The sequence below is a fragment of the Portunus trituberculatus genome, chromosome 6 (assembly GCF_017591435.1).
Source record: "Portunus trituberculatus isolate SZX2019 chromosome 6, ASM1759143v1, whole genome shotgun sequence".
Taxonomy (NCBI): domain Eukaryota; kingdom Metazoa; phylum Arthropoda; class Malacostraca; order Decapoda; family Portunidae; genus Portunus; species Portunus trituberculatus.
Genome location: NC_059260.1, coordinates 2,593,889 through 2,613,768, shown reverse-complemented (window position 1 = coordinate 2,613,768; position 19,880 = coordinate 2,593,889). Strand labels below are relative to the sequence as shown.

Genomic DNA, 19,880 nt, shown 5'->3' with positions numbered 1-19,880 from the left:
GGCCAGCCGGCCATGTGCACCATTCCATTAAAACAAATGACACCATTAAGTATGTGGTCTCTATTGGTGAACCACAACAAGTGTCTTCTCTCGATGTTCATTCCTGTATATTGTATAGTATTCACCTTGCACAATGTCAACTAATATCCTCTTCTGAAAAGTGCTTGGCTATGTTTTGATAAGATAGTTTGTTATATTCTTAATTTCTTCTATTCTTTCGTGTTCTTCTCTTCCTTTTCACCGACTCACTCACGCAGTTGTATACTATCATCTGATAGATTGATTGAGATTAAGAAGTTACATTTCGAAGAAAACTAAATAGTAAGACGTATGTTAGACCATAGAAATGGGTATACTGTAGATGTAGATTTACGTTTACATATTGTGCGGCATACAGTGACACGGTCGTCTGGCACCACCGACGGTGTCCTCACCACCGTCCTGTTCAGCGTGAACTCAAACATGTTTGGCCTTGCGGTGACGCTACTGAAAACGCCTGTAGATAGATAGATAAGTCAATAAATTCGTGTATAATTGACAAGGTGGATGTGAATGGAAAAAGAAAACGTGCATATTCCTCTACTTATCACCACTTCACCCTTATTTATTGCCAGAAATCCTCGTACAATCAGGCGATAGAAATAGAGAATGAGAGAAATAGTGTAGTCTGCCTCTTAAGCCCCGCGGAAGATGCCAACAATCGCTGCACAACAAGATACAATTTTAATATTTCCTTCTTTGGCAAATAACCATAGCTGGACACAATAGCGAAGGGAAAGATGTCACAATAACCAGCAAATCATTATGTGGTGTTTATACAAGTATAGTGTCTCATTAAAAAGAGATTTTGTAAGAGATAGTTAACATAAACATTTGTACACACCTGCTCCTTTGACAGACACCGCCTGCTACGAATGGGCCATGGGGCGGCAGTTGTCTACTAGTCGTGGTGACGGTAAGGGTGGTGGTGCTGCCAGTGGTTATACTGTCCCATACACACCCACACACACACACACACACACACACTGCCATGAACACTCAAAAGACAATCATACACACACACACGTGATGTGTTGCTATATCACCGATAGATTTCAAGCAGTGCCAATCACCTATCACCATGCGGCAAGACAAACAGTGCAATTGCACGCCTTCACCACAACCTCAACACTGCCTTATCTTCATCAATTAAAGGTACTTATAAGGCCATTCACTTATTGTTAGGTTTTCTTTACGTATGAGAGTTTAATTAGCACGTAAATATTAATATGTGATAGGTATAACGAACAAAAAGAGCAAGGCGTCTATAATACCCGCTGATATTTGCTTCCTTCACTTACCGTAAGCCAAACATGTGTCACAATGCAAGCCACCAGTGCACCATTTCATATGCCCTGGTCAATAGTTCCCTGAGTGGCTTAATTTTAGCTTGGTAAGATGATAAAGGCTAAATATGGAGGTCCCGCCGCCAGTGTTGCCTCCGGGCCGCCTCCCACCCAAGTCCCCCAGCCATCACCCTCCCCCCTAGGCAGCCTGCTGGGTTGAATGCTTTTTCAAATATTTCCTGAGGGTAATATTACGCTTCCATGGTATGTTTTATGGTTTGTTTAAATGTTTCGTTGTGTTTGAAGTGTGTTCCGCCCCTGTGTTGGGTAAATATGTGGCGTTTAGTGGTGTTTTATGGCGAATGTTAAAGGCTTTTTAACGGTCAAAATTTTCCATTTCCAGTTTTCTGGTTTTTTATTTGAAGGTATAAGTGGGCCTTTGTGGTATCAGAGGATCGCCGGTGTCCTTTTAAGCGTGAAATCAATCTATTGAGTGAAATATGTGGACTTTGAAATGGTGTTTGGGGTGTTGAAAAACGTCATATTTTTCTTTATTTTATTTGCTCACGTTTGTGCTTCTCGGTGTAACTCGCTGTGGAATGCCTTAAAAGATAGCTCATACTCCCTCAAATGTGGTAAATTACTCACCAAGTGAAAATGGCTTGACTTTCTAGGGTGTTTTAGCAGATTTATAATTTTAAATGTTTTTTTATATTTAGCATACTTAATTTAGGCATTTTTTTAAAACTAGTCAAGCTGGAGTTGTTTTGATATTTTTAAAACTATTTTTAGTATTTATCACGTCATAAAATAACAAGCATTCGGCCGTGGCTTCGTTTATTCGAAAAGTCATTTTTAAAATGAAATTATTTACGTAATTTAGCCGAGTCACCGCCAGCTTCCGCCGTTCTCTGTGACGACCACAGCCCAGGTGGTGACTCAACATAGCCCCAGGCTGGCGCCTCTTTCCCAAACCCGCAGTTCGTCAATATTTTGCCTAATATCTGGTGATTTCTACGTGTTTTCGTGTGTTGCTAGGGTCAGGTGTGTAGATATTAGTAGCAGAAGGAAGTAGAAAGGAGAAATAAGGGAGGTTAAGGAGGAAAGGAAGGAGAAAGAGAGAGAGAAGGAAGAGGAGAAGCCAAGCCACAATACTTAAGTCACCCTCCATTTCCTCAATATTTTGCCTAATATCTAATGTTTTGATGTGTTTTCGTGTGTTGCTAGGGTCAGGTGTGTAGATATTAGTAGCAGAAGGAAGTAGAAAGGAGAAATAAGGGAGGTTAAGGAGGAAAGGAAGGAGAAAGAGAGAGAGAGGAAGAGGAGAAGCCAAGCCACAATACTTGTCACCCTCCATTTCCTCAATATTTTGCCTAATATCTAATGTTTTGATGTGTTTCTAGGCTCAGACGTGAAGACGGAAGTAATAGAAGAAAGAAGAAGGAGAAATAAAGGAGGAGGACGAAGAATAAACGAGAAATAGAGGCGGAATAGGAGAAGGAGCTAAGGTGGAATATTTAGGTAAGTGTCCCTTTTAATCCTAACGTTCTTTATAATGCATAATGTTGGTCTGGGGTATATTTGGGGTGTTTTAAGTGTGTTTTGTGGGTGATATAAGTATATTCTGGGTGTATTTCGTGTGCTTTTAGTGTGTTTTAAGTCTCTTATACATGTGTATTTGACGTGCCTTGAGTGTGGTGTGGAGGTGTGTTTGAGTATCTGCATTTTTTGAGTGTGTTTTGGGGGCATTTTGAGGTGTTGCATGGTGTTTATAGTGTTTCAAGTTACGTATTTTGGTGTGTACCTATTGGGTGTTTCTAGTGAGTCTTGGGTGTATATTCCAGCATTGTGAGGTGTTGCATGGTGTTTTGAGTGTGTTTTGGGTTAGATTTGAGTGTTTTAAGAGGTTTTGATGTGTATTAGGGTCTCTTGGATGTGTGTGGGGATGATTTCATTATAAATTGAGTGTCTATAGTGGTGTCTATGCTGTGGATGTGTTGTGGCTGTGCTGTGGCAAAGATGGCGTTATTAAGTAGTGGGTGAGATTGTTGCATACTTTAAACACTTCCTAAATTGTTCTTGACACACTGAGAATATTGCAATACTGTATAGTTAGCCGACTCACACTTCATACCTTTCCTTTCATCTCACCTGCAACATGTTCACTGTACAGATGTTTGTCGGGTTCCTGAAGATGCGTCGACGTGTTATCATCCACGCAAGCTTCCCCAACCCAGCCAGTGTACCACAGGACGGGAGGAGGAAGCCAGCGGCTGCATGCACCATTGAACAGGACGGCATTGTATTCCTCCCACAGGAGTGACTACAGCGAAGCAAGCCCAGAATAAAGTGTTGAGTGACCGTGATGTGAGTATTGTGGTTTGCACATCACACTTTTATCTCCGCGTGTCTCATTTAAAAAGGTTTTGAACTCTTTGTTGTTATTTTTTTCAAGACTTATTACTGTTGACGCCATTTCAATATTGTTCCACCTCTTGTTCCAGGATTCAGTACTACTAACACCAAACAAGTGAGGGAAGTGTTCGGAGTGAACGTGCAAGACATACAACAGACACCAGACTGCTGCCGCTGCTGCTACTGCCGGTGTAGCCAAAGGAACAAAAGGTCCGGAGCAGGAGGAAGAAATGGGTGATTCTTGGAAACGCACCAATGAAGTTGTGAAGGTTGGCCACAAATCTTCATCACTGGTGTAGTGTATTTCATTGACCATTTGTAGATTGGGTGGATAAACTTGTAGATTTTGTAGACAGTTGTAGATGTGTAGCTAGTGGGTAAGGTTTTTTGCAATGCCTTATCTACACCAGCAGAAAACAGTGATATGGACAACTTGTGCATAGCATAGTGATAGCAGTGTACAGTGTACATGTATACCTCTTTTTCTTTTCAATGGTAAATATTTCTATTTAATATGTTCTATTTGATATGTTTAATATGTTTTCATGTGTTATTTTATATACCTTGCATTGTGTTATTCCTTTGTAAATCCTCTGCTTTCACGTGTGAAATGTATACCAGTATCCAATTTTCACCCTTAATTAATGCGTCCTGTTATAGGCTTATTAGTTTTTCATATTTCCTACCAGATGTCTCGGTGTGTCGCCTAGTGCGTTCCACACACACACACACACACACACACACACACACACTGCCATGAACACTCAAAAGACAATCACACACACACACACACGATGTGTTGCTATATCACCGATAGATTTCAAGCAGTGCCAATCACCTATCACCATGCGGCAAGACAAGCAGTGCCTTCACCACAATCTCAACACTGCCTTATCTTCATCAATTAAAGGTACTTATAAGGCCATTCACTTATTGAAAGGTTTTCTTTACGTATGAGAGTTTAATTAGCACGTAAATATTAATATGTGATAGGTACAACGAACATTAAAAAGAGCAAGGCGTCTATAATACACGCTGATATTTGCTTCCTTCACTTACCGTAAGCCAAACATGTGTCACAATGCAAGCCACTAGTGCACCATTTCATATGCCCTGGTCAATAGTTCCCTGAGTGGCTTAATTTTAGCTTGGTAAGATGATAAAGGCTAAATATGGAGGTCCCGCCGCCAGTGTTGCCTCCGGGCCGCCTCCCACCCAAGTCCCCCAGCCATCACCCTCCCCCCTAGGCAGCCTGCTGGGTTGAATGCTTTTTTCAAATATTTCCTGAGGGTAATATTACGCTTCCATGGTATGTTTTTATGGTTTGTTTAAATGTTTCGTTGTGTTTGAAGTGTGTTCCGCCCCTGTGTTGGGTAAATATGTGGCGTTTAGTGGTGTTTTATGGCGAATGTTAAAGGCTTTTTAACGGTCAAATTTTCCATTTTCAGTTTTCAGGTTTTTTATTTGAAGGTATAAGTGGGCCTTTGTGGTATCAGAGGATCGCTGGTGTCCTTTTAAGCGTGAAATCAATCTATTGAGTGAAATATGTGGACTTTGAAATGGTGTTTGGGGGTGTTGAAAAAACGTCATATTTTTCTTTATTTTATTTGCTCACGTTTGTGCTTCTCGGTGTAACTCGCTGTGGAATGCCTTAAAAGATAGCTCATACTCCCTCAAATGTGGTAAATTACTCGCCAAGTGAAAATGGCTTGACTTTGCATGGTGTTTTAGCAGATTTATAAGTTTAAATGTTTTTTTATATTTAGCATACTTAATTTAGACATTTTTTAAAAACTAGTTAAGCTGGAGTTGTTTTGATATTTTTAAAACTATTTTTAGTATTTATCACGTCATAAAATAACAAGCATTCGGGCGTGGCTTCGTTTATTCGAAAAGTCATTTTTAAAATGAAATTATTTACGTAATTTAGCCGAGTCACAGCCAGCTTCCGCCGTTCTCTGTGACGACCACAGCCCAGGTGGTGACTCAACATAGCCCCAGGCTGGCGCCTCTTTCCAAACCCGCAGTTCGTCAATATTTTGCCTAATATCTGGTGATTTCTACGTGTTTTCGTGTGTTGCTAGGGTCAGGTGTGTAGATATTAGTAGCAGAAGGAAGTAGAAAGGAGAAATAAGGGAGGTTAAGGAGGAAAGGAAGGAGAAAGAGAGAGAAGGAAGAGGAGAAGCCAAGCCACAATACTTGTCACCCTCCATTTCCGAGTCGTGTTAAAATTCCTTCCCTTTCATTTCTGGCACGTCCGAGTTGGGTTAGACCTTAAGTCAGATGCGAATGTGAAATTTCTCTTTGAACTCGGGCGTAACAATATATATATATATATATATATATATATATATATATATATATATATATATATATATATATATATATATATATATATATATACACACACACACATACAAACACATTCAGGATAAGAACAGGTTCAGAACGCGCCGCTCGCCCACACTCCTTATTCGCCACGCACCGCGTCACCATCACTGCAACTCATGTGACTTGCCAGAATGTTTCACCCCGCCTTCCGCTTTTTCAGGACATGCTCCACCACCACCACTACTACTACTACTACTACTACTACTACTAATAATAATAATAATAATAATAATAATAGTAATAATAATAACAATGATAATTATAATAATAATAATAATAATAATAATGATAATAATAATAGTACTGGAAGAAAAGGAATTCACTCTAGTCACGCAGCGTTTCCCAACCTGGGGTGCTAGCACCCCTGGGGGCTGCTGAAATCAATTATAAGGGGTGCTGGGAAGTGGTGCACACACTTCGCTTTCTTTTACCCTTCTAATAACAAGATATTAGTCAGGGGTGCTGGACTGCTGAGACATGACAACAGGGGGTGCTATGGTCGGAAAAGTTAGGAACGTTGCTCTAGTGTATTGGTATTTTTTTGTGTATCAACATGCCTGGCAATAAATCAACTCTCTCTCTCTCTCTCTCTCTCTCTCTCTCTCTCTCTCATATCCTCGTTATGTTTTTTTCCTTTTCTCTTCATTATAGTTATTATTTTTGTTTTAGCATTATTATTATTATTATTATTATTATTATTATTATTATTATTATTTCTTTTTTATCTGCTAAATATCTCTCCTTCCATTCATTATGAAGTATTTTTATTGTATCTTCCAGTGGTGGTGGTGTTGTTGCTGCTGCTGTTGTTGTTATTGTTACTGTTGCTGCTGTTGCTGTTGTTGTTGTTATTGTTACTGTTGCTGCTGCTGTTGTTGTTGCTGTTGTTGTTGTTCCCTTCCAACATTAAGTGAAGCATGCAGTGTTTCTAGAAGGATGTATGAGCAATGTGACCTTCAGCAACAGATGTTATGTGTCCCTGCGTCACACTAGCAAGTCGACCAAGAACGATACGTGTACAGAGAGAGAGAGAGAGAGAGAGAGAGAGAGAGAGAGAGAGCAGAGTTACCAACGTGAAAGTCGCTAAATTTAACTACATTTTTGTGAGATTTAGCTACATATGTGACTTCAGCTTCTTTTCAGTGAGTTTGTATAATCATTCTCACCTGTGTAAAGTCACCTGGGCTTCTTGGGGAGCAAGGACTGAATCTGGCAGTTGTGTAATGGCTGCCCTCACACTGGAGAGGAGCTTGTTGGGGAGGGATTGGGAAGTGGAGAGGAGAGCTTGTTGGGGAGGGATTGGAAAGTGGAGAGGAGTTTGTTGGGGAGGGATTGAGAAGGGGCTGAGCTACCGTGGTGATTTCGAAGTGTTTATGTGCATTTTTATGTATATTATGACGTTTGAGTGTGTTTTGGGATAATTTTGAGTGGTTTAATTGCTCTGGGTGTATGTGGGGGGTATCTTTTGGGTGTGTTAAGGTGTGTTTTGTGGTGTTTTTTGTATATTGGGTGTTTCTAGTGGGTTTGAGTGTTTATTGATGTATTTTAAGGTGTATGGTGTTTTCAGTGTATTTTAATTATTTTTGAGTGTTTTAAATGGTTTGAGTGTGTCTGGGTGTATGTGAGGGGGGTGAGGAGTCCAATGAGTGTGTTATTACGTGCATACATAAATATATACGGAGAGAGAGAGAGAGAGAGAGAGAGAGATAGCAGTGGGAAGTCAGGAAGTATGTAAGGGACAATACGGGAACGAGACGAGTACCACGAACCCCACGCGTATCAGGTTATCAAGTTGTATATTTCAAATCACCAGAACAACCTCTTTCACACTTCCTACTGTATCCTGTTGACCTTGAATGTCTTAGTAGTGTATATGGGTGCCTCTCCGTGAAGGATTGTGGGTTGTGGTGTTGTATTTATGGTATATTTGTGATTTATTAGCATGTGGTATCTTGCAAGGGGATTGTGGAGGGAGGCGAGTCTAGTGGGGCAAGCACAGGCAGGTTGCGGCAGACAGCAGTCGGTTACTCGCCTGTGCGTACGTTGGTTATCGAGTGTTAGCAAGTTATTCATTCCTTTGTGAGTTGTAAGTATGGTGTGGTGATTCTCTCTCTCTCTCTCTCTCTCTCTCTCTCTCTCTCTCTCTCTCTCTCTCTCTCTCTCTCTCTCTCTCTCTCTCTCTCTAAAATAAATAAAATAAAAAGTACGTGAGACGCCGATAATACTAGACAGACAGACAGACAGATGGGTTATAGTGCTTGTCTGGGTCCTCTCTCTCTCTCTCTCTCTCTCTCTCTCTCTCTCTCTCTCTCTCTCTCTCTCTCTTCATTACTGAGCCTTGTTGGTGTTGTGGGTCTGTCCAGCACGCTACAGTCCTGTCAGTAGTTAATGTTGGAGGTTCAAGGCTGGGAGTCTCCTGTGATCTGGGGGTGTCATGGTGTTTTTTTTTTTTTTTTTTTTTTTATTAATGGTGACGGATTCCAATGTTTTCAGTGGTTTTAGTGGGGTTCTCAAGGGTGTTTTCGTGGTTACAGTGGTTTGGCAGTCTAATGAAAGATTGGGGGTTCGAGGCTTTGTTTCCTGGTTGCAGTGATGGTTTTAAAAGGATGTAGTGAAGGGTTTATGTGTTTTAAGGGTCCTTTTTGCCTCCCTTGTGATGGATTAAGCTGTTATGGTCCTACTTTCTACATTTCTAATACTGTTACGAATGTGTGTGTACGTGTTTATATATGTGTGGGAAATTGTAATGGTGCAATGTTGGTGTGAGAAAAAAAAATGCTGAGTGGAACGGACGCGTCTGAGACAAGAGAGGCGGCGGGCTGTGACAGAGGCGATGGTGTGAGCCTGTGTCACTGGGGGAGAGGGACAGAGGAGGAGGATGACTCAAGTAGATTGCTGGATAGGAAGTATGAAGTTACAAGTCACTGTTGCTTTCGCGTGTTTTATATATATTCAGTTCTAATTTAACCAGGAATTATGCTTCATCCATGAGAATATTACTTTGGTATCTTAAAACTGCATTTCTTTTATAGATGAGGTCCAATATATTTTCGCGTATATGATAGATTTTTTGAGCCGAGATTTTTTGTGAGATAAAACTGGCCAAGAGCAACAACAAAAAAAAAAAAAAAGGCTCACTTAGTTGCCAGTTCCCTTGCAGGTTTGAATGAATGAGCCAAAATAACGGGATAAATGTCTTAAAACCTCCCTCTTAAATGTGCTTAAAGCTGTAATAGTTGGCTGTTGAAATGGATCAAAGTGAAAACAGGAGAGAGGCGAACTAATGGTCTGGTATTGAAATAAAGTAGAAAAGATAAGAGAGCGTGTGTGAAGAAATTAATTAAGGAATTATTGCTGTTTCCCACCAATACACCACACGTAACAGTACACATTTTCACACTAGATCACACTTCTACCAGCATTTGTAACCCCATTTTACCCTATCGGAAAATGGGGTTAGGTTAGATTAGGTTAAAACCCCGCTTTCCCAGGTCCCCACACTTGTTAAACATAGGAAAAAAAGAAGGTATATTGGTTGAAACTACAAATTAACCCCAAATAGAAAAGCTAGAGAGTGTGTGAGAAGAATTTAACGATTGGATAGGAAGTATGACAACGCGGGAATTTCAAGGTCATTTTCATGTAAACACAGTGTCCACGCCTCTTGTCACGCCCCGCCCCGCCCCGCCCCTTCCCGCCCCGTGATGCCCCAGCCTGCCCCAAGACTGGACGTGGTAATATATCCTCTGGCTTATTAAAGTGCTGGAAGTAATATTAGGGTGTGTCAGGGTGATAGAGAAAATGTGTTAGAGCATTTTAAGAGTGTCAGGGTGATAGGGGTAATATTAGCTATTTAAGGGTGTGTGAGGGTGATAGGGATAATATTCAAGCTGTGTTAGGGTGATGTCAGTAATATCAGTGTGTGTGTCAGGGTGGTGCAAGTAATATTAGGGTGTGTCAGGGTGATAGATAATATTAGAGCTATTTAAGGGTGTGTCAAGGTGATGGATTAATATTAAGGCTGTGTTAGGGTGATATTAGGGTGGTGTGAGTAATATTAGGTCTGTCAGGGTGATAGAGATTATATTAGGGTGTGTCAGGGTGGTACGGTGAATATTACGGTACTATTGGTCATAGGAAAACTTTCATTATTATTTATTTTATTCTATTTATTTGATTTATTTATTTATTTTTCTTTTTGTTCTATTTTTCAGGTTTTTAGTGGGTGGTGACATTGCAGCCCTGGCCACCATGAGTAAGTAATTTTTTTGTTATTGGTTTTATCATTGTTATTATTACTGCTGTTATTGTTGTTATTATTATTGTTAATGTAAGAAGACCTGGTTAAGGACATTGAAAAAAAAAAAAGAAAGAAAGGAAAGAAGGAAAGAAAAATCCCGTCTCCTTCCCCTCACCCCCCTTACCCATAGAAATAAATAAATAAATAAAGCCCCCCCTATCTCCCCCCCCCCACACTGAGACTGCTAGCTCCCCATTCCTCACGGCAGGTCGGCCAGGGGGGAGGTTCACCTACTACAAGATCGAGGTGCCCACAGTTGTCGGTCAGCTGCGGAACATCCTCACCCAGTACCCGGACAATGGGCAGATCATCAAGGTTTGTGGCTAGAGGACCCTGTCTGTCTTTCTATCTATTTGTCTGTCTGTCTCTATCTGTCTATCTATATTTTTTTTTCTTTCTTTCCTTCCTTTTCTTTTTCTTTTTTTTTTTCTTTTTTCTTTTTCTTTCTTTTTTCTTTTTTCTTTCTTACTTGTACATGTATATAGAATATTTTTAGGGGGCCATTTTCAAGGGTGTTTTTATATACTAATGGTTTAATAAGTTTTGATGGGTTTTTATTAGTGTGTTTTCATGGTTCTAATGGTTTTATCAGACTCTTATGGGGGTTTTGTACAAGCAATTTCATGGTTCTTATAATTTAACAGGTTCTAATGTTTTTATTGTTAATTTTCATGGTTCTAGTGGTGTTTTATGCTAGTTTTTCATTTTTCTAATGGTTTAATAGGCATTAGAAGCTGTTAGGCCTTTAATAGTGTTTTTCTTAATGGTTTAAAAGGTATTGGAAGTTATCAAGCCTTCAATACTGTTTCTCTAATGGTTTAATAGGCATTGGAAGTTGTTAAGCTTTCATTACTGTTTTTTCTTAATGGTTTAATAGGCATTGGAAGTTGCTAAGCTTTCATTACTGTTTTTCTTAATGGTTTAACAGGCATTGGAATTTGTTAAGATTTTAATACAGATTTTTTATTCTAACCTTGTGTGTGTGTGTTTGTGTGTGTGTAGGAGTTGGTGCAGAATGCGGAGGATGCAGGAGCGACCACAGTGGAGGTGGTTCACGTACCTGACCACTTCACCAACCCAGAGGTGGAGGAAAAGGTGCACAAGTTTCTCCAGGTGAGTGTGGTGAGGTTAAGTTGGGTTAGGTTAGGAAAAGTAAAAGAACAAAAAATATGTACGGTGTGGTTAGGTTAGGAAAAACGTAAAAAAAAAAAAGAGAGAGAGAAAGAAAGAAAACATGTATGGTTTGGTTAGGTTGGGTTAAGTTAAGTTGGGCTAGGTTAGGGAAAAAGAAAGAATTGGAATGGTATAGTAAGGTATGGTTAGGTTGAGTTAGAAAAAAAAGAAAAGAGAATAAGTATGGTTACATTAGGTTAGGTTAGGGAAAAAAAATCCTGTCTACCATTTCCCATCCTGTCCTCCCCCCAAAAAAAATCCTGTTCCACCAAAGAAAAAAAAAAGAAAAAAGTAAAAGTCAGATTAAGGGAAAAAAAAAAGGGAGGGGTAATGAAGGTCTGGTTAGGTTAGCTACAAAAAAAAAAAAAAAATAAAAATGAATAAATCAATAAATAATGGGTGGGCGTTTGGTTTGGTTTATCTGAACATGTTAGGTGAGGTAATTAAGAAATGATCAGGTGAGATTTGGTGATATATGGTTAGGTTAGGTTAGCAAGCAAAAAAATAAAATAAATAAATAAACAAAAATAACTAAAATTAAATAGATGTTAAATAAGGTTTGGTTTGAGTTTGCTTTGATAGTGTGAGGTGAGATGAGGTTATATTAGGTTAGGTTTGATATAGTTTGTGGTCAAAAGAAACCAGGTATTTTTCCACATTTCACCTTACGAAAGTGTGCAATCTTTCCTCCATATCTCCCTCCATGTTATACCTCCACTTCCCTCCACCTACACAGACCTTCCTCCACCTTCCCTCCAAGTCTGGCTATCCTACCACACTCCTATCAGTCAAAATAATACTTTTCTAATTATAGCCATAGAAGAAACCAGATATTTTTCCGCATTTTCACTCTACGAAAGTGTGCAATCTTTCCTCCATATCCCTCCATGTTATACCTCCACCTACATAGACCTTCCTCCAAGTCTGACTATCCTACCACACTCCTATCAGTCAAAATAGTACTTTTCTAAAAATAGTCAAAGGAAACCACACATTTTCACTCTCCGAAAGTCTGCTTCAATTAGATAAGGTGAGGTTAGGTTAGGTGAGGTTCTTTATTGGGGTAGATTAAGAAATGTAATGTTCTGGTTAAAGTTTGGTCTGTTTAGGTTGGATCAGATTAGGTTAAGTGAGGTTTAAAAAGGTGATATGTTTTGGTTAGGTAATGTTTGGTTTAAAAAGGTCATGTGTTTTTGTTAGGTTAGATAAAGTTAGGAGATGTTTTTTAAGGTTAGATGAGGTTTTGAAAGGGTGATGTGTTTTGGTTAGGTTAGGTCGAGTTAGGTGAGGTTTTAAAAGGGTGATGTGTTTGGATTTTGTCAGGTTAGGTAAGTTTTGGTTCGACTTAAAAAGGTGATTTGTCTTGCTTTTGTTAGGTTAGGTAAGGTAAGGTTTAAAAGGGTGATTTGTTTTTATTTTGCGTGGCTTACTCACTTTTAGCTTGTTTTATTTACTTGTTTACTTATTTACATATTTGTTTTTATTTCTTGTACTTGTTTGTGAGTTTGGTATGGTCTCATTTCACTCAGCACTGCACTAAGCCAGCTGGTGTGACCGGAGACATTGGAATTAGGCTAACAGTGATGTGAATTTTTTCTCTTCATTCTTTCCCTTTTTTCCTTCATCTTTGTTATTTTCTTTTTTAGGTTCCTTTCCTTCATCCTTGTCTTATTTTATTTTCCTTTTTTTTTTGTCATCTTTTCTTTTTTATTTCTTCATCTTGTATTTTTCATATTTTACTTTTTTTTTTTTTCCTCCATCTTTTCCCTTCTTTATTTATTCTCTCCTTTCCTTTCCTTTCCTTTCCTTTCCTTTCCTTTCCTTACTATGGCATGCACCACTAACCAATGTGTGTGTGTGTGTGTGTGTGTGTAGGGGCCGGCTGTGTGTCTGTACAACGATGCAGTCTTCTCGGAGGAGGACTGGCATGGTATTCGGAAGCTGAGCGAGAGCATCAAGAAGGACAACCCATTACAAGTGGGACAGTTTGGCCTTGGATTCAAGTCTGTCTTCCACTTGACAGGTAAATTGAAGGTAGTTTTTAAGGCACTTCTTGATTTTTTCATATTCAAACTGGAAAATTACCGAGGATGTTTGTCTGCCGTCCACTTAACAGGTCTATTGAAGGCAGTGTTTATGGTAGAGATGGCTATTGCTTTCTGTTCTTTTTCTTTTATTTCTTTTATTTATTTTCTTTTTATATTCACGGGGGAAAATGAGAATGTATAAAATCTGCATCTGACAGGTCATTATTTGTCAAGGTAGATGTACATTCTCTTAGTTTTGCTTCTCTTTTCCTGAGTCCGAGGAGAAAACTTAATGAGGTTTGTATTCTTTCATCATGGCGGTGAATACGATAACCAGTGGTCAGGTGGAGGGGGTATTGTCTTGCATGGAGAGAAATGTTTGTTTTATTCTTTGTTATTATTATGTGGGAGAAAAGCCAGCTAAGGGCAACAAAATATTGGAGGGGGAGAAAAAAAAAAAACTTGAATGCTGGTTCCGTAAAAGAAAATTAGAATTAGCCATCATAAATCAGGGACAAATGTCTTGAAATTTCTCTTAAAAAGTCAATTCTTAGAAACATGGAAATACAGAAGCAGGCAGGGAGTTCCAGAGTTGACCAGAGAAAGGGTTGAATGATTGAGAGCACTGGTTAATTCTTGGTGTTAGAAAGTTGGACAGAATAGGGATGAGAGGAAGAAGAAAGCCTTGTGCAGTGAGGTTGTTATCAGAGAAGTCCAACGGAGATGATAGGGTAACTAAAGGAAGGCAGGGAAGTGTGTGGGAGTGGTGGTGTTGGTGTTGCATGGTCTCACTGTGTTGAGGCAATACTGTAGGTGCACCATAGAACCTAATGAAAGAAGCTACCCTAACATAGCATCTAAAAATGGTCCATATTCAGAAATGCTTTACTCTCTCACCACAACTATTTTGAAGGACCACAGAGATGATTAGCGGGGTTTTCAAGAGTGTTTGTGCAGTTTATAATGTAGAAATCTCGTCACTCTGCCTCTAGAACCATTAAAACTCTTAAAAACTCTCTTTTCTCTCACCACGACTATTTTCAAGGGCCACAGAGATGATTAGCAAGGTTTTCAAGTGTGTTCATCCATTTTATAATGTAGAAATCTCGTCACTCTGCCTCTAAAACCATAAAAACTTTTTTGAAAACTTTTTCTCACGACTATTTTCAAGGGGCACAAGAGATGATTAGTGGGTTTTTAATTGTGTTTATTCAGTTAATAATGTAGAAATCTTCTCTGCCACTGGATCTGTAAAATGCAAACTTTAATAAAGCCTTGAAATAGCAGAGATGAAGCACAGAATATAAGAATACAAGCTTATTAGCATTGACTGAGGAATGAGACAACCTGACCAAACTTGTGGGAATATTAGCATTTATTGAGGAATGAGAGAACCTGACCTAACTTTTGGAAATAGTGTTAGCATTGACTGAGGATTGCATAAGGGAAGTAGCAAGACACAACCACTCAACAGCCTAACCTAACAAGCACCGGTATTTGCCACAGACTATGTGACGGTGATCAGTGGGCAGGAGGTGCTTTTCATGGACCCCAGCGAGCCAGTGGAGAGGATGTGCCGCTGCCTCCCCCTGCAGGAACTGAGTGAGGTGCTTCCAATCGCTTTCACACAGCGCGCCGTGGGACACCGCTTGACGCCACAGCACCAGGCCGCCGGCAACTTCCCGGGCACACTGTTTTGGTTCCCGCTGCGGCAGACGCCCTCCGAGATATCCGACACTGTATACACCCCGGAGCACGTCCAGCGGCTGTTTGGCTCCTTTGCAGTGGAGGCCGGTGTGTGTCTCACCTTCCTGAAGTCCCTGGAGAAGATAACCGTCGGGCGGGTGGAGGGCCAGAAAGTGACGGCGACACACTCCATGGAGATCACCAGCTCTAACATGACCCAGATGAGGAACAAGAGGCAGGCGTTCAGACAGGAGTTACAGCAGTGCAAGGGCTCCCCATCAAAGGCACTCTCTTGCTCCTACAACGCCACACTCCACACCCACGAGGGCAGAGGCAACACCCGCCGCCAGGAAATGAGAATCCTTCATCTCTTGCCGGGAAAGACGGAAGCAGAGTGGATGAAGTGGGGGGGGAAGAATACCAGTAAGCACATTCCTCTCGTGGGGGTTGCCGTGCCCACCTCCACACCAGCTACTGAAGCTTCAGGTCACATCTTCAGCTTCCTGCCTCTACCGCCTGACCCGACCAACAAGACCGGCCTTCCAATCCAGGTCAACGGTGCCTTTATCCTCAACCAGAACCGCAGACAGGTCAAGTGGAGGACCAGCGAGAGCAGCAAGGAGGCCGATGTGAGTGTCTGGTGTCCCGATGAGAATAGAGTGTGTGATGATGTCCATGGCCAGCAGGGAGAGAGTGAGTTAGTGAATGTGAGAGGGAGAGTGTGTGAAAGTAAGACTAACTGACTGACAAGACTTGAACTTCCATCATTCTGAATTAGAGCGGGGGGGGGGGAAACTGACAATTAAAAAAATAATTGAAGCAAAGAAATGATGAACAAAAACTTAACATTCACCAAACATGAAAATCAAAAGACAAACAGACAGACAAATAATAACCCATCAGTGACACACCAATTGAAGCCTTCCACTCTGCAGGTTGTGTGGAACGAGGACCTGGTGGTGAAAGTGGTGGCCAAGGCGTACACAAGGCTCCTCAAACAGCTGTGGAAGGAAGCTCAGAGCGGTAGCATTGACGCCACACGCTGGTACTCCTTCCTGCCAGACCTTGGTGGGGTGTCTGGACGGTGGCTCAAGCTGGGGAAAAAAGTGTGGCAGAATCTCTTAGCGTTGGACATCATTGCCTCCGAGGTGAGTGTGTGGGTGGGTGTGGATGAGTGTGTTGGAGGAGGGGGGGAAAGGAAGTGGTTGTTTTGGTCTTTTAGTTGCCGAATAGGGTTGGACTTTTTTTTTTTTTTTTTTTTTTTTTTTTTTTTTTGTGGGGGAGCAAATTTTTTATTTGCTTATTTTTATTTTATCTTTTTATTTTATTTTGTTTTATTTATTTATTTATTTTATTTTTTATTTATTATTTTTTTTATTTATTTATTTATTTTTTTTTTTTATTTATTTATTTTTTTTTTTTTTTGCATACTAATCCTTTTTATTTATTTATTATTATTAATTTTTTTTTTTTTTACATTTGTGTTTGTTGTTTTGACAAAAAAAAAATAAAAATAAAGATAGATGGATGGATGGATGGATGTATGTTACTTCCTTCAATCCTTCACTTGTGTCCTCAGGTGAAGGGCTTCCTCGCAGTGCAGGACGTCCTTACCTGCAACGACCTCAACTCCTGAAGCCCTCGGAAGTCAGCAACACGGTGAAGAAAGTGCTATGTTCCCAGTCCCTGCCCCTTGCAACTCTGCCCTCACATGTCCTGAGCTCACTGTGTGTTATGGGTGAGTGCTGGGATCTCAATTCTCTCTTCCTCTTCCTTTTCCTTTTTCTCTTATTTTATTTATTTTTTTTATTTTATTTTATTTTATTTTATTTTTTTTTTTATTTATTTATTTATTTATTTATTTTATTTATTTTTTTCTATCATTATTCCTCTTCCTTTTCTTTTGTTCTTTTATTTATTTATTTATTTTATTTTTTTTTTTTTATTTATTTATTTATTTATTTTTTTTATATATTCTTTTTCTCTTGTTCTTTTCCCATGTTCTTATTCTTCCTTTTCTCGTTCCTTTTCTCTTATCCATGTTGTTTTCCTCTTTTCCCTTTTTGTTCATCTTTTGTTCGTTTTCCCTTGTCCATGTTTTTCTCTTTCTTTTTGTTCCTTTCTCTTCTTGTTCTTCTTTTCTCTTCTTGTACTTCTTACTGTCCTTTCCCACTCCCCTCTTCCATCAAAGAGTGGAATATTGTAACAAAAACTGGCCACTTGTGTATGGCATCTTGTGCAGGACAAACCTCCAGCCTCACTCACTAACCTGATTAAATCTCACCTACCTACTTACCTTACCTTACCTACCTACTTACCTTACCTACCTACTTACCTTTCTTCACCTCACCTCACCTCACTTCACTTCACTTCACTTCACTTCACATCTCCCACAGACCAGCAACCAAGTCCAGTCACACCCAAACATCTCCGCTCCACACTCACCAAATGCTCCACACTGAAGAAGGAGTGGAACCGAGAGCACCTCCTCTGTTACGCTGCCAAGGATGCAAAATACAGTGCTCTTTGCGGCCTCCCACTCCTGCCCCTTCAGGATAAGACGTGGGACTCATTCAGACCTGGTGGCGAGCCAGTGTACCTTTGTTCCCGCCAGGAGGCTGAAGCACTGCAGGGGCTGGAGAAGCAGTTGGTGGATGTCAGTGTAGCTCCTCCTGTCATGAAGGTCCTACAGGCTGTGGCAGATTCTGGTTAGTTGTCATGGTGTGTGTGTGTGTGTGTACCTAGTTGTAGTTTTACAGGGCCTGGGCATTATGCTGGTGTGGCCCTGTCTCCATATCTACATTTGTCCAGCTTTTCTTTAAAGCAGTGCACACTCCTTGCTGACATGACACCTTCACTCAGGCTATTCCATGCTGCTAGACTTCTTTGTGGAAAGCTGATTATTTCTTCCCAAGTCCTTGAGGCATCTTCCCATCCTCAAGTTTTTACTACTACATCTTGTGCTTCTACTGGTGACTTCATATCTTGGTAACAGCTCCTTGTTATCTATTACATCCATTTCATTCATTAGTTTGTAGACTTGTATTAGGTGTGTATTTACTTAGTTGTGTACTATAGGGTTGGAATGTGGCTCCAAGTGACCTTTCTCCGTATCTACATTTATCCAACTTTTTCTTCGATTTGAGCACACTTTCTGCTATTACAATCTCTTCACTCAATCTGTTCCAGATGTCTACCATCCTGTGTGGAAAGCAGAACTTCTTAATGTTCCTCAGACATTTGACTTTCCATGATCTTGGAATGTCCTCTTGTTCATCTGTCTCCATCCTCCATCAGTGTTACCAGGTCTTGTCTGTCTATCTTTTCCATACAGATTACTAACTTATACATCGTTGTTAGGTCTCCTTTTTCCTGTCTATCCTTCAAAGTTGGTAGTTATATTTCCTGTGTGTGTGCGTTTGTGTGTGTTTTTGTCTTGTTTTGCAAAAGTGTATAGGAACTTTAAAACCATGTATCTTAAAACTCTATGCATTATAATAAGTATAAGGCACCTGAGTTAGTAATCTTTATAATAGAATGGAAAATAAATGAATATATGAACTGTGAGCTTGTGAAAATAAAAACAATACTGAAAACAAAACAACACACCGCTGAGCCACAAAGCAAGAGAAACATGAACATCTTAAAAATTAAACTACACTTAACCCTCGGCTATCGCGCCCAATTGGGGCCGAAATAGCCGCGCCATAGCCAAAAACACGATAGCCGAATTGATCTTGGCAGGAAGGCGTTTTGGCCAATGAGCGCTCAGATATCCCATGACGTCATGGCTGGGCGCCTGATAGCAGGCATGTAAGGTCGTGATAATGAAATTTTATCAGCTTTTCATGGGTGCGTGATAACAATAAAACGCGATAGCTGAAGTTGCGATAGCCGAGGGTTGACTGTAGACAATTGGAAAAAAAAAAAAAACCCACTATACTTTGCAGGAAAGGTGCTGGTGTGCCACATCAGCAGAAACATAAAACATTAATTTTGAACCTCTTAAAAGATAAACAAGATAATTTGAACCTGAAGAAATATAGATCAATAAAAAAAAAAAATTGAACCTTTCAAAAAAATAAACAAGAAAATTTTAAACTAAAGTATGGATGAATTAAAAAAAAAGGTGAATTTGAAACTTGAAAAAAAAAAAAAGAATTCAAAGCAGAAAAAATATAGATAAAAAAAAATATTAATTTTAAACCTCTTAAAAGAACAAAGAAGACAAACCTAGATCATTGAAAAAAACAAATTTACCTTGAAGAAAAAAAAACATAGATAGCAAAATTAAAAACTGTGTACATTATTATCTTGCAGGGGTGAGTCAGGTGTGTCGCTTCCGAGCCTCACAGCACGGACCATCACTGCTTCAGAAGAGTGTGAGCACCATGCAGAACGGCCGACTGTCCCAGGATGTTGAGCGATGGCTGGCTGCAGTGTGGGGCATCCTGCAACACCTTAACCTACAAAGCATAGAGCACATCCCACTCCTGCCCACCTCCCAGCCTCCCCGTGTGCAGGACCTCACTTCCCTGGTCTCCCCCTTGGTGCTGCAGGGAC

General features: G+C 40.1%; 1 protein-coding gene and 1 long non-coding RNA gene across 3 annotated transcripts in view; both read left to right on the top strand.

Annotated features, from left to right (window-relative positions):
• The first annotated feature begins 2,793 nt into the window (after window positions 1–2,793).
• On the top strand, window positions 2,794–4,305 carry LOC123517577. 2 transcript variants are annotated; one of them, XR_006678498.1, is made up of 3 exons: window positions 2,794–2,833; window positions 3,499–3,692; window positions 3,830–4,305. It is a non-coding gene; the product is annotated as an uncharacterized LOC123517577 (long non-coding RNA). The 2 variants fall into 2 exon arrangements; XR_006678499.1 differs by having other exon boundaries at window positions 2,808–2,846.
• Window positions 4,306–7,411: 3,106 nt separating this feature from the next.
• Window positions 7,412–19,880, top strand: part of LOC123516930 (sacsin-like) — a 27,919-nt gene continuing 15,450 nt past the window's right edge. The window contains 10 exon segments of the mRNA XM_045276714.1: window positions 7,412–8,210; window positions 10,346–10,386; window positions 10,640–10,746; window positions 11,434–11,544; window positions 13,480–13,627; window positions 15,138–15,946; window positions 16,253–16,481; window positions 16,897–17,055; window positions 17,714–18,025; window positions 19,638–19,880. The exon segment at window positions 19,638–19,880 is cut by the window's right edge and continues 107 nt beyond it. Of these exon segments, the coding sequence (XP_045132649.1) occupies window positions 8,074–8,210; window positions 10,346–10,386; window positions 10,640–10,746; window positions 11,434–11,544; window positions 13,480–13,627; window positions 15,138–15,946; window positions 16,253–16,481; window positions 16,897–17,055; window positions 17,714–18,025; window positions 19,638–19,880 (2,296 nt within the window). The 5' untranslated portion in view covers window positions 7,412–8,073.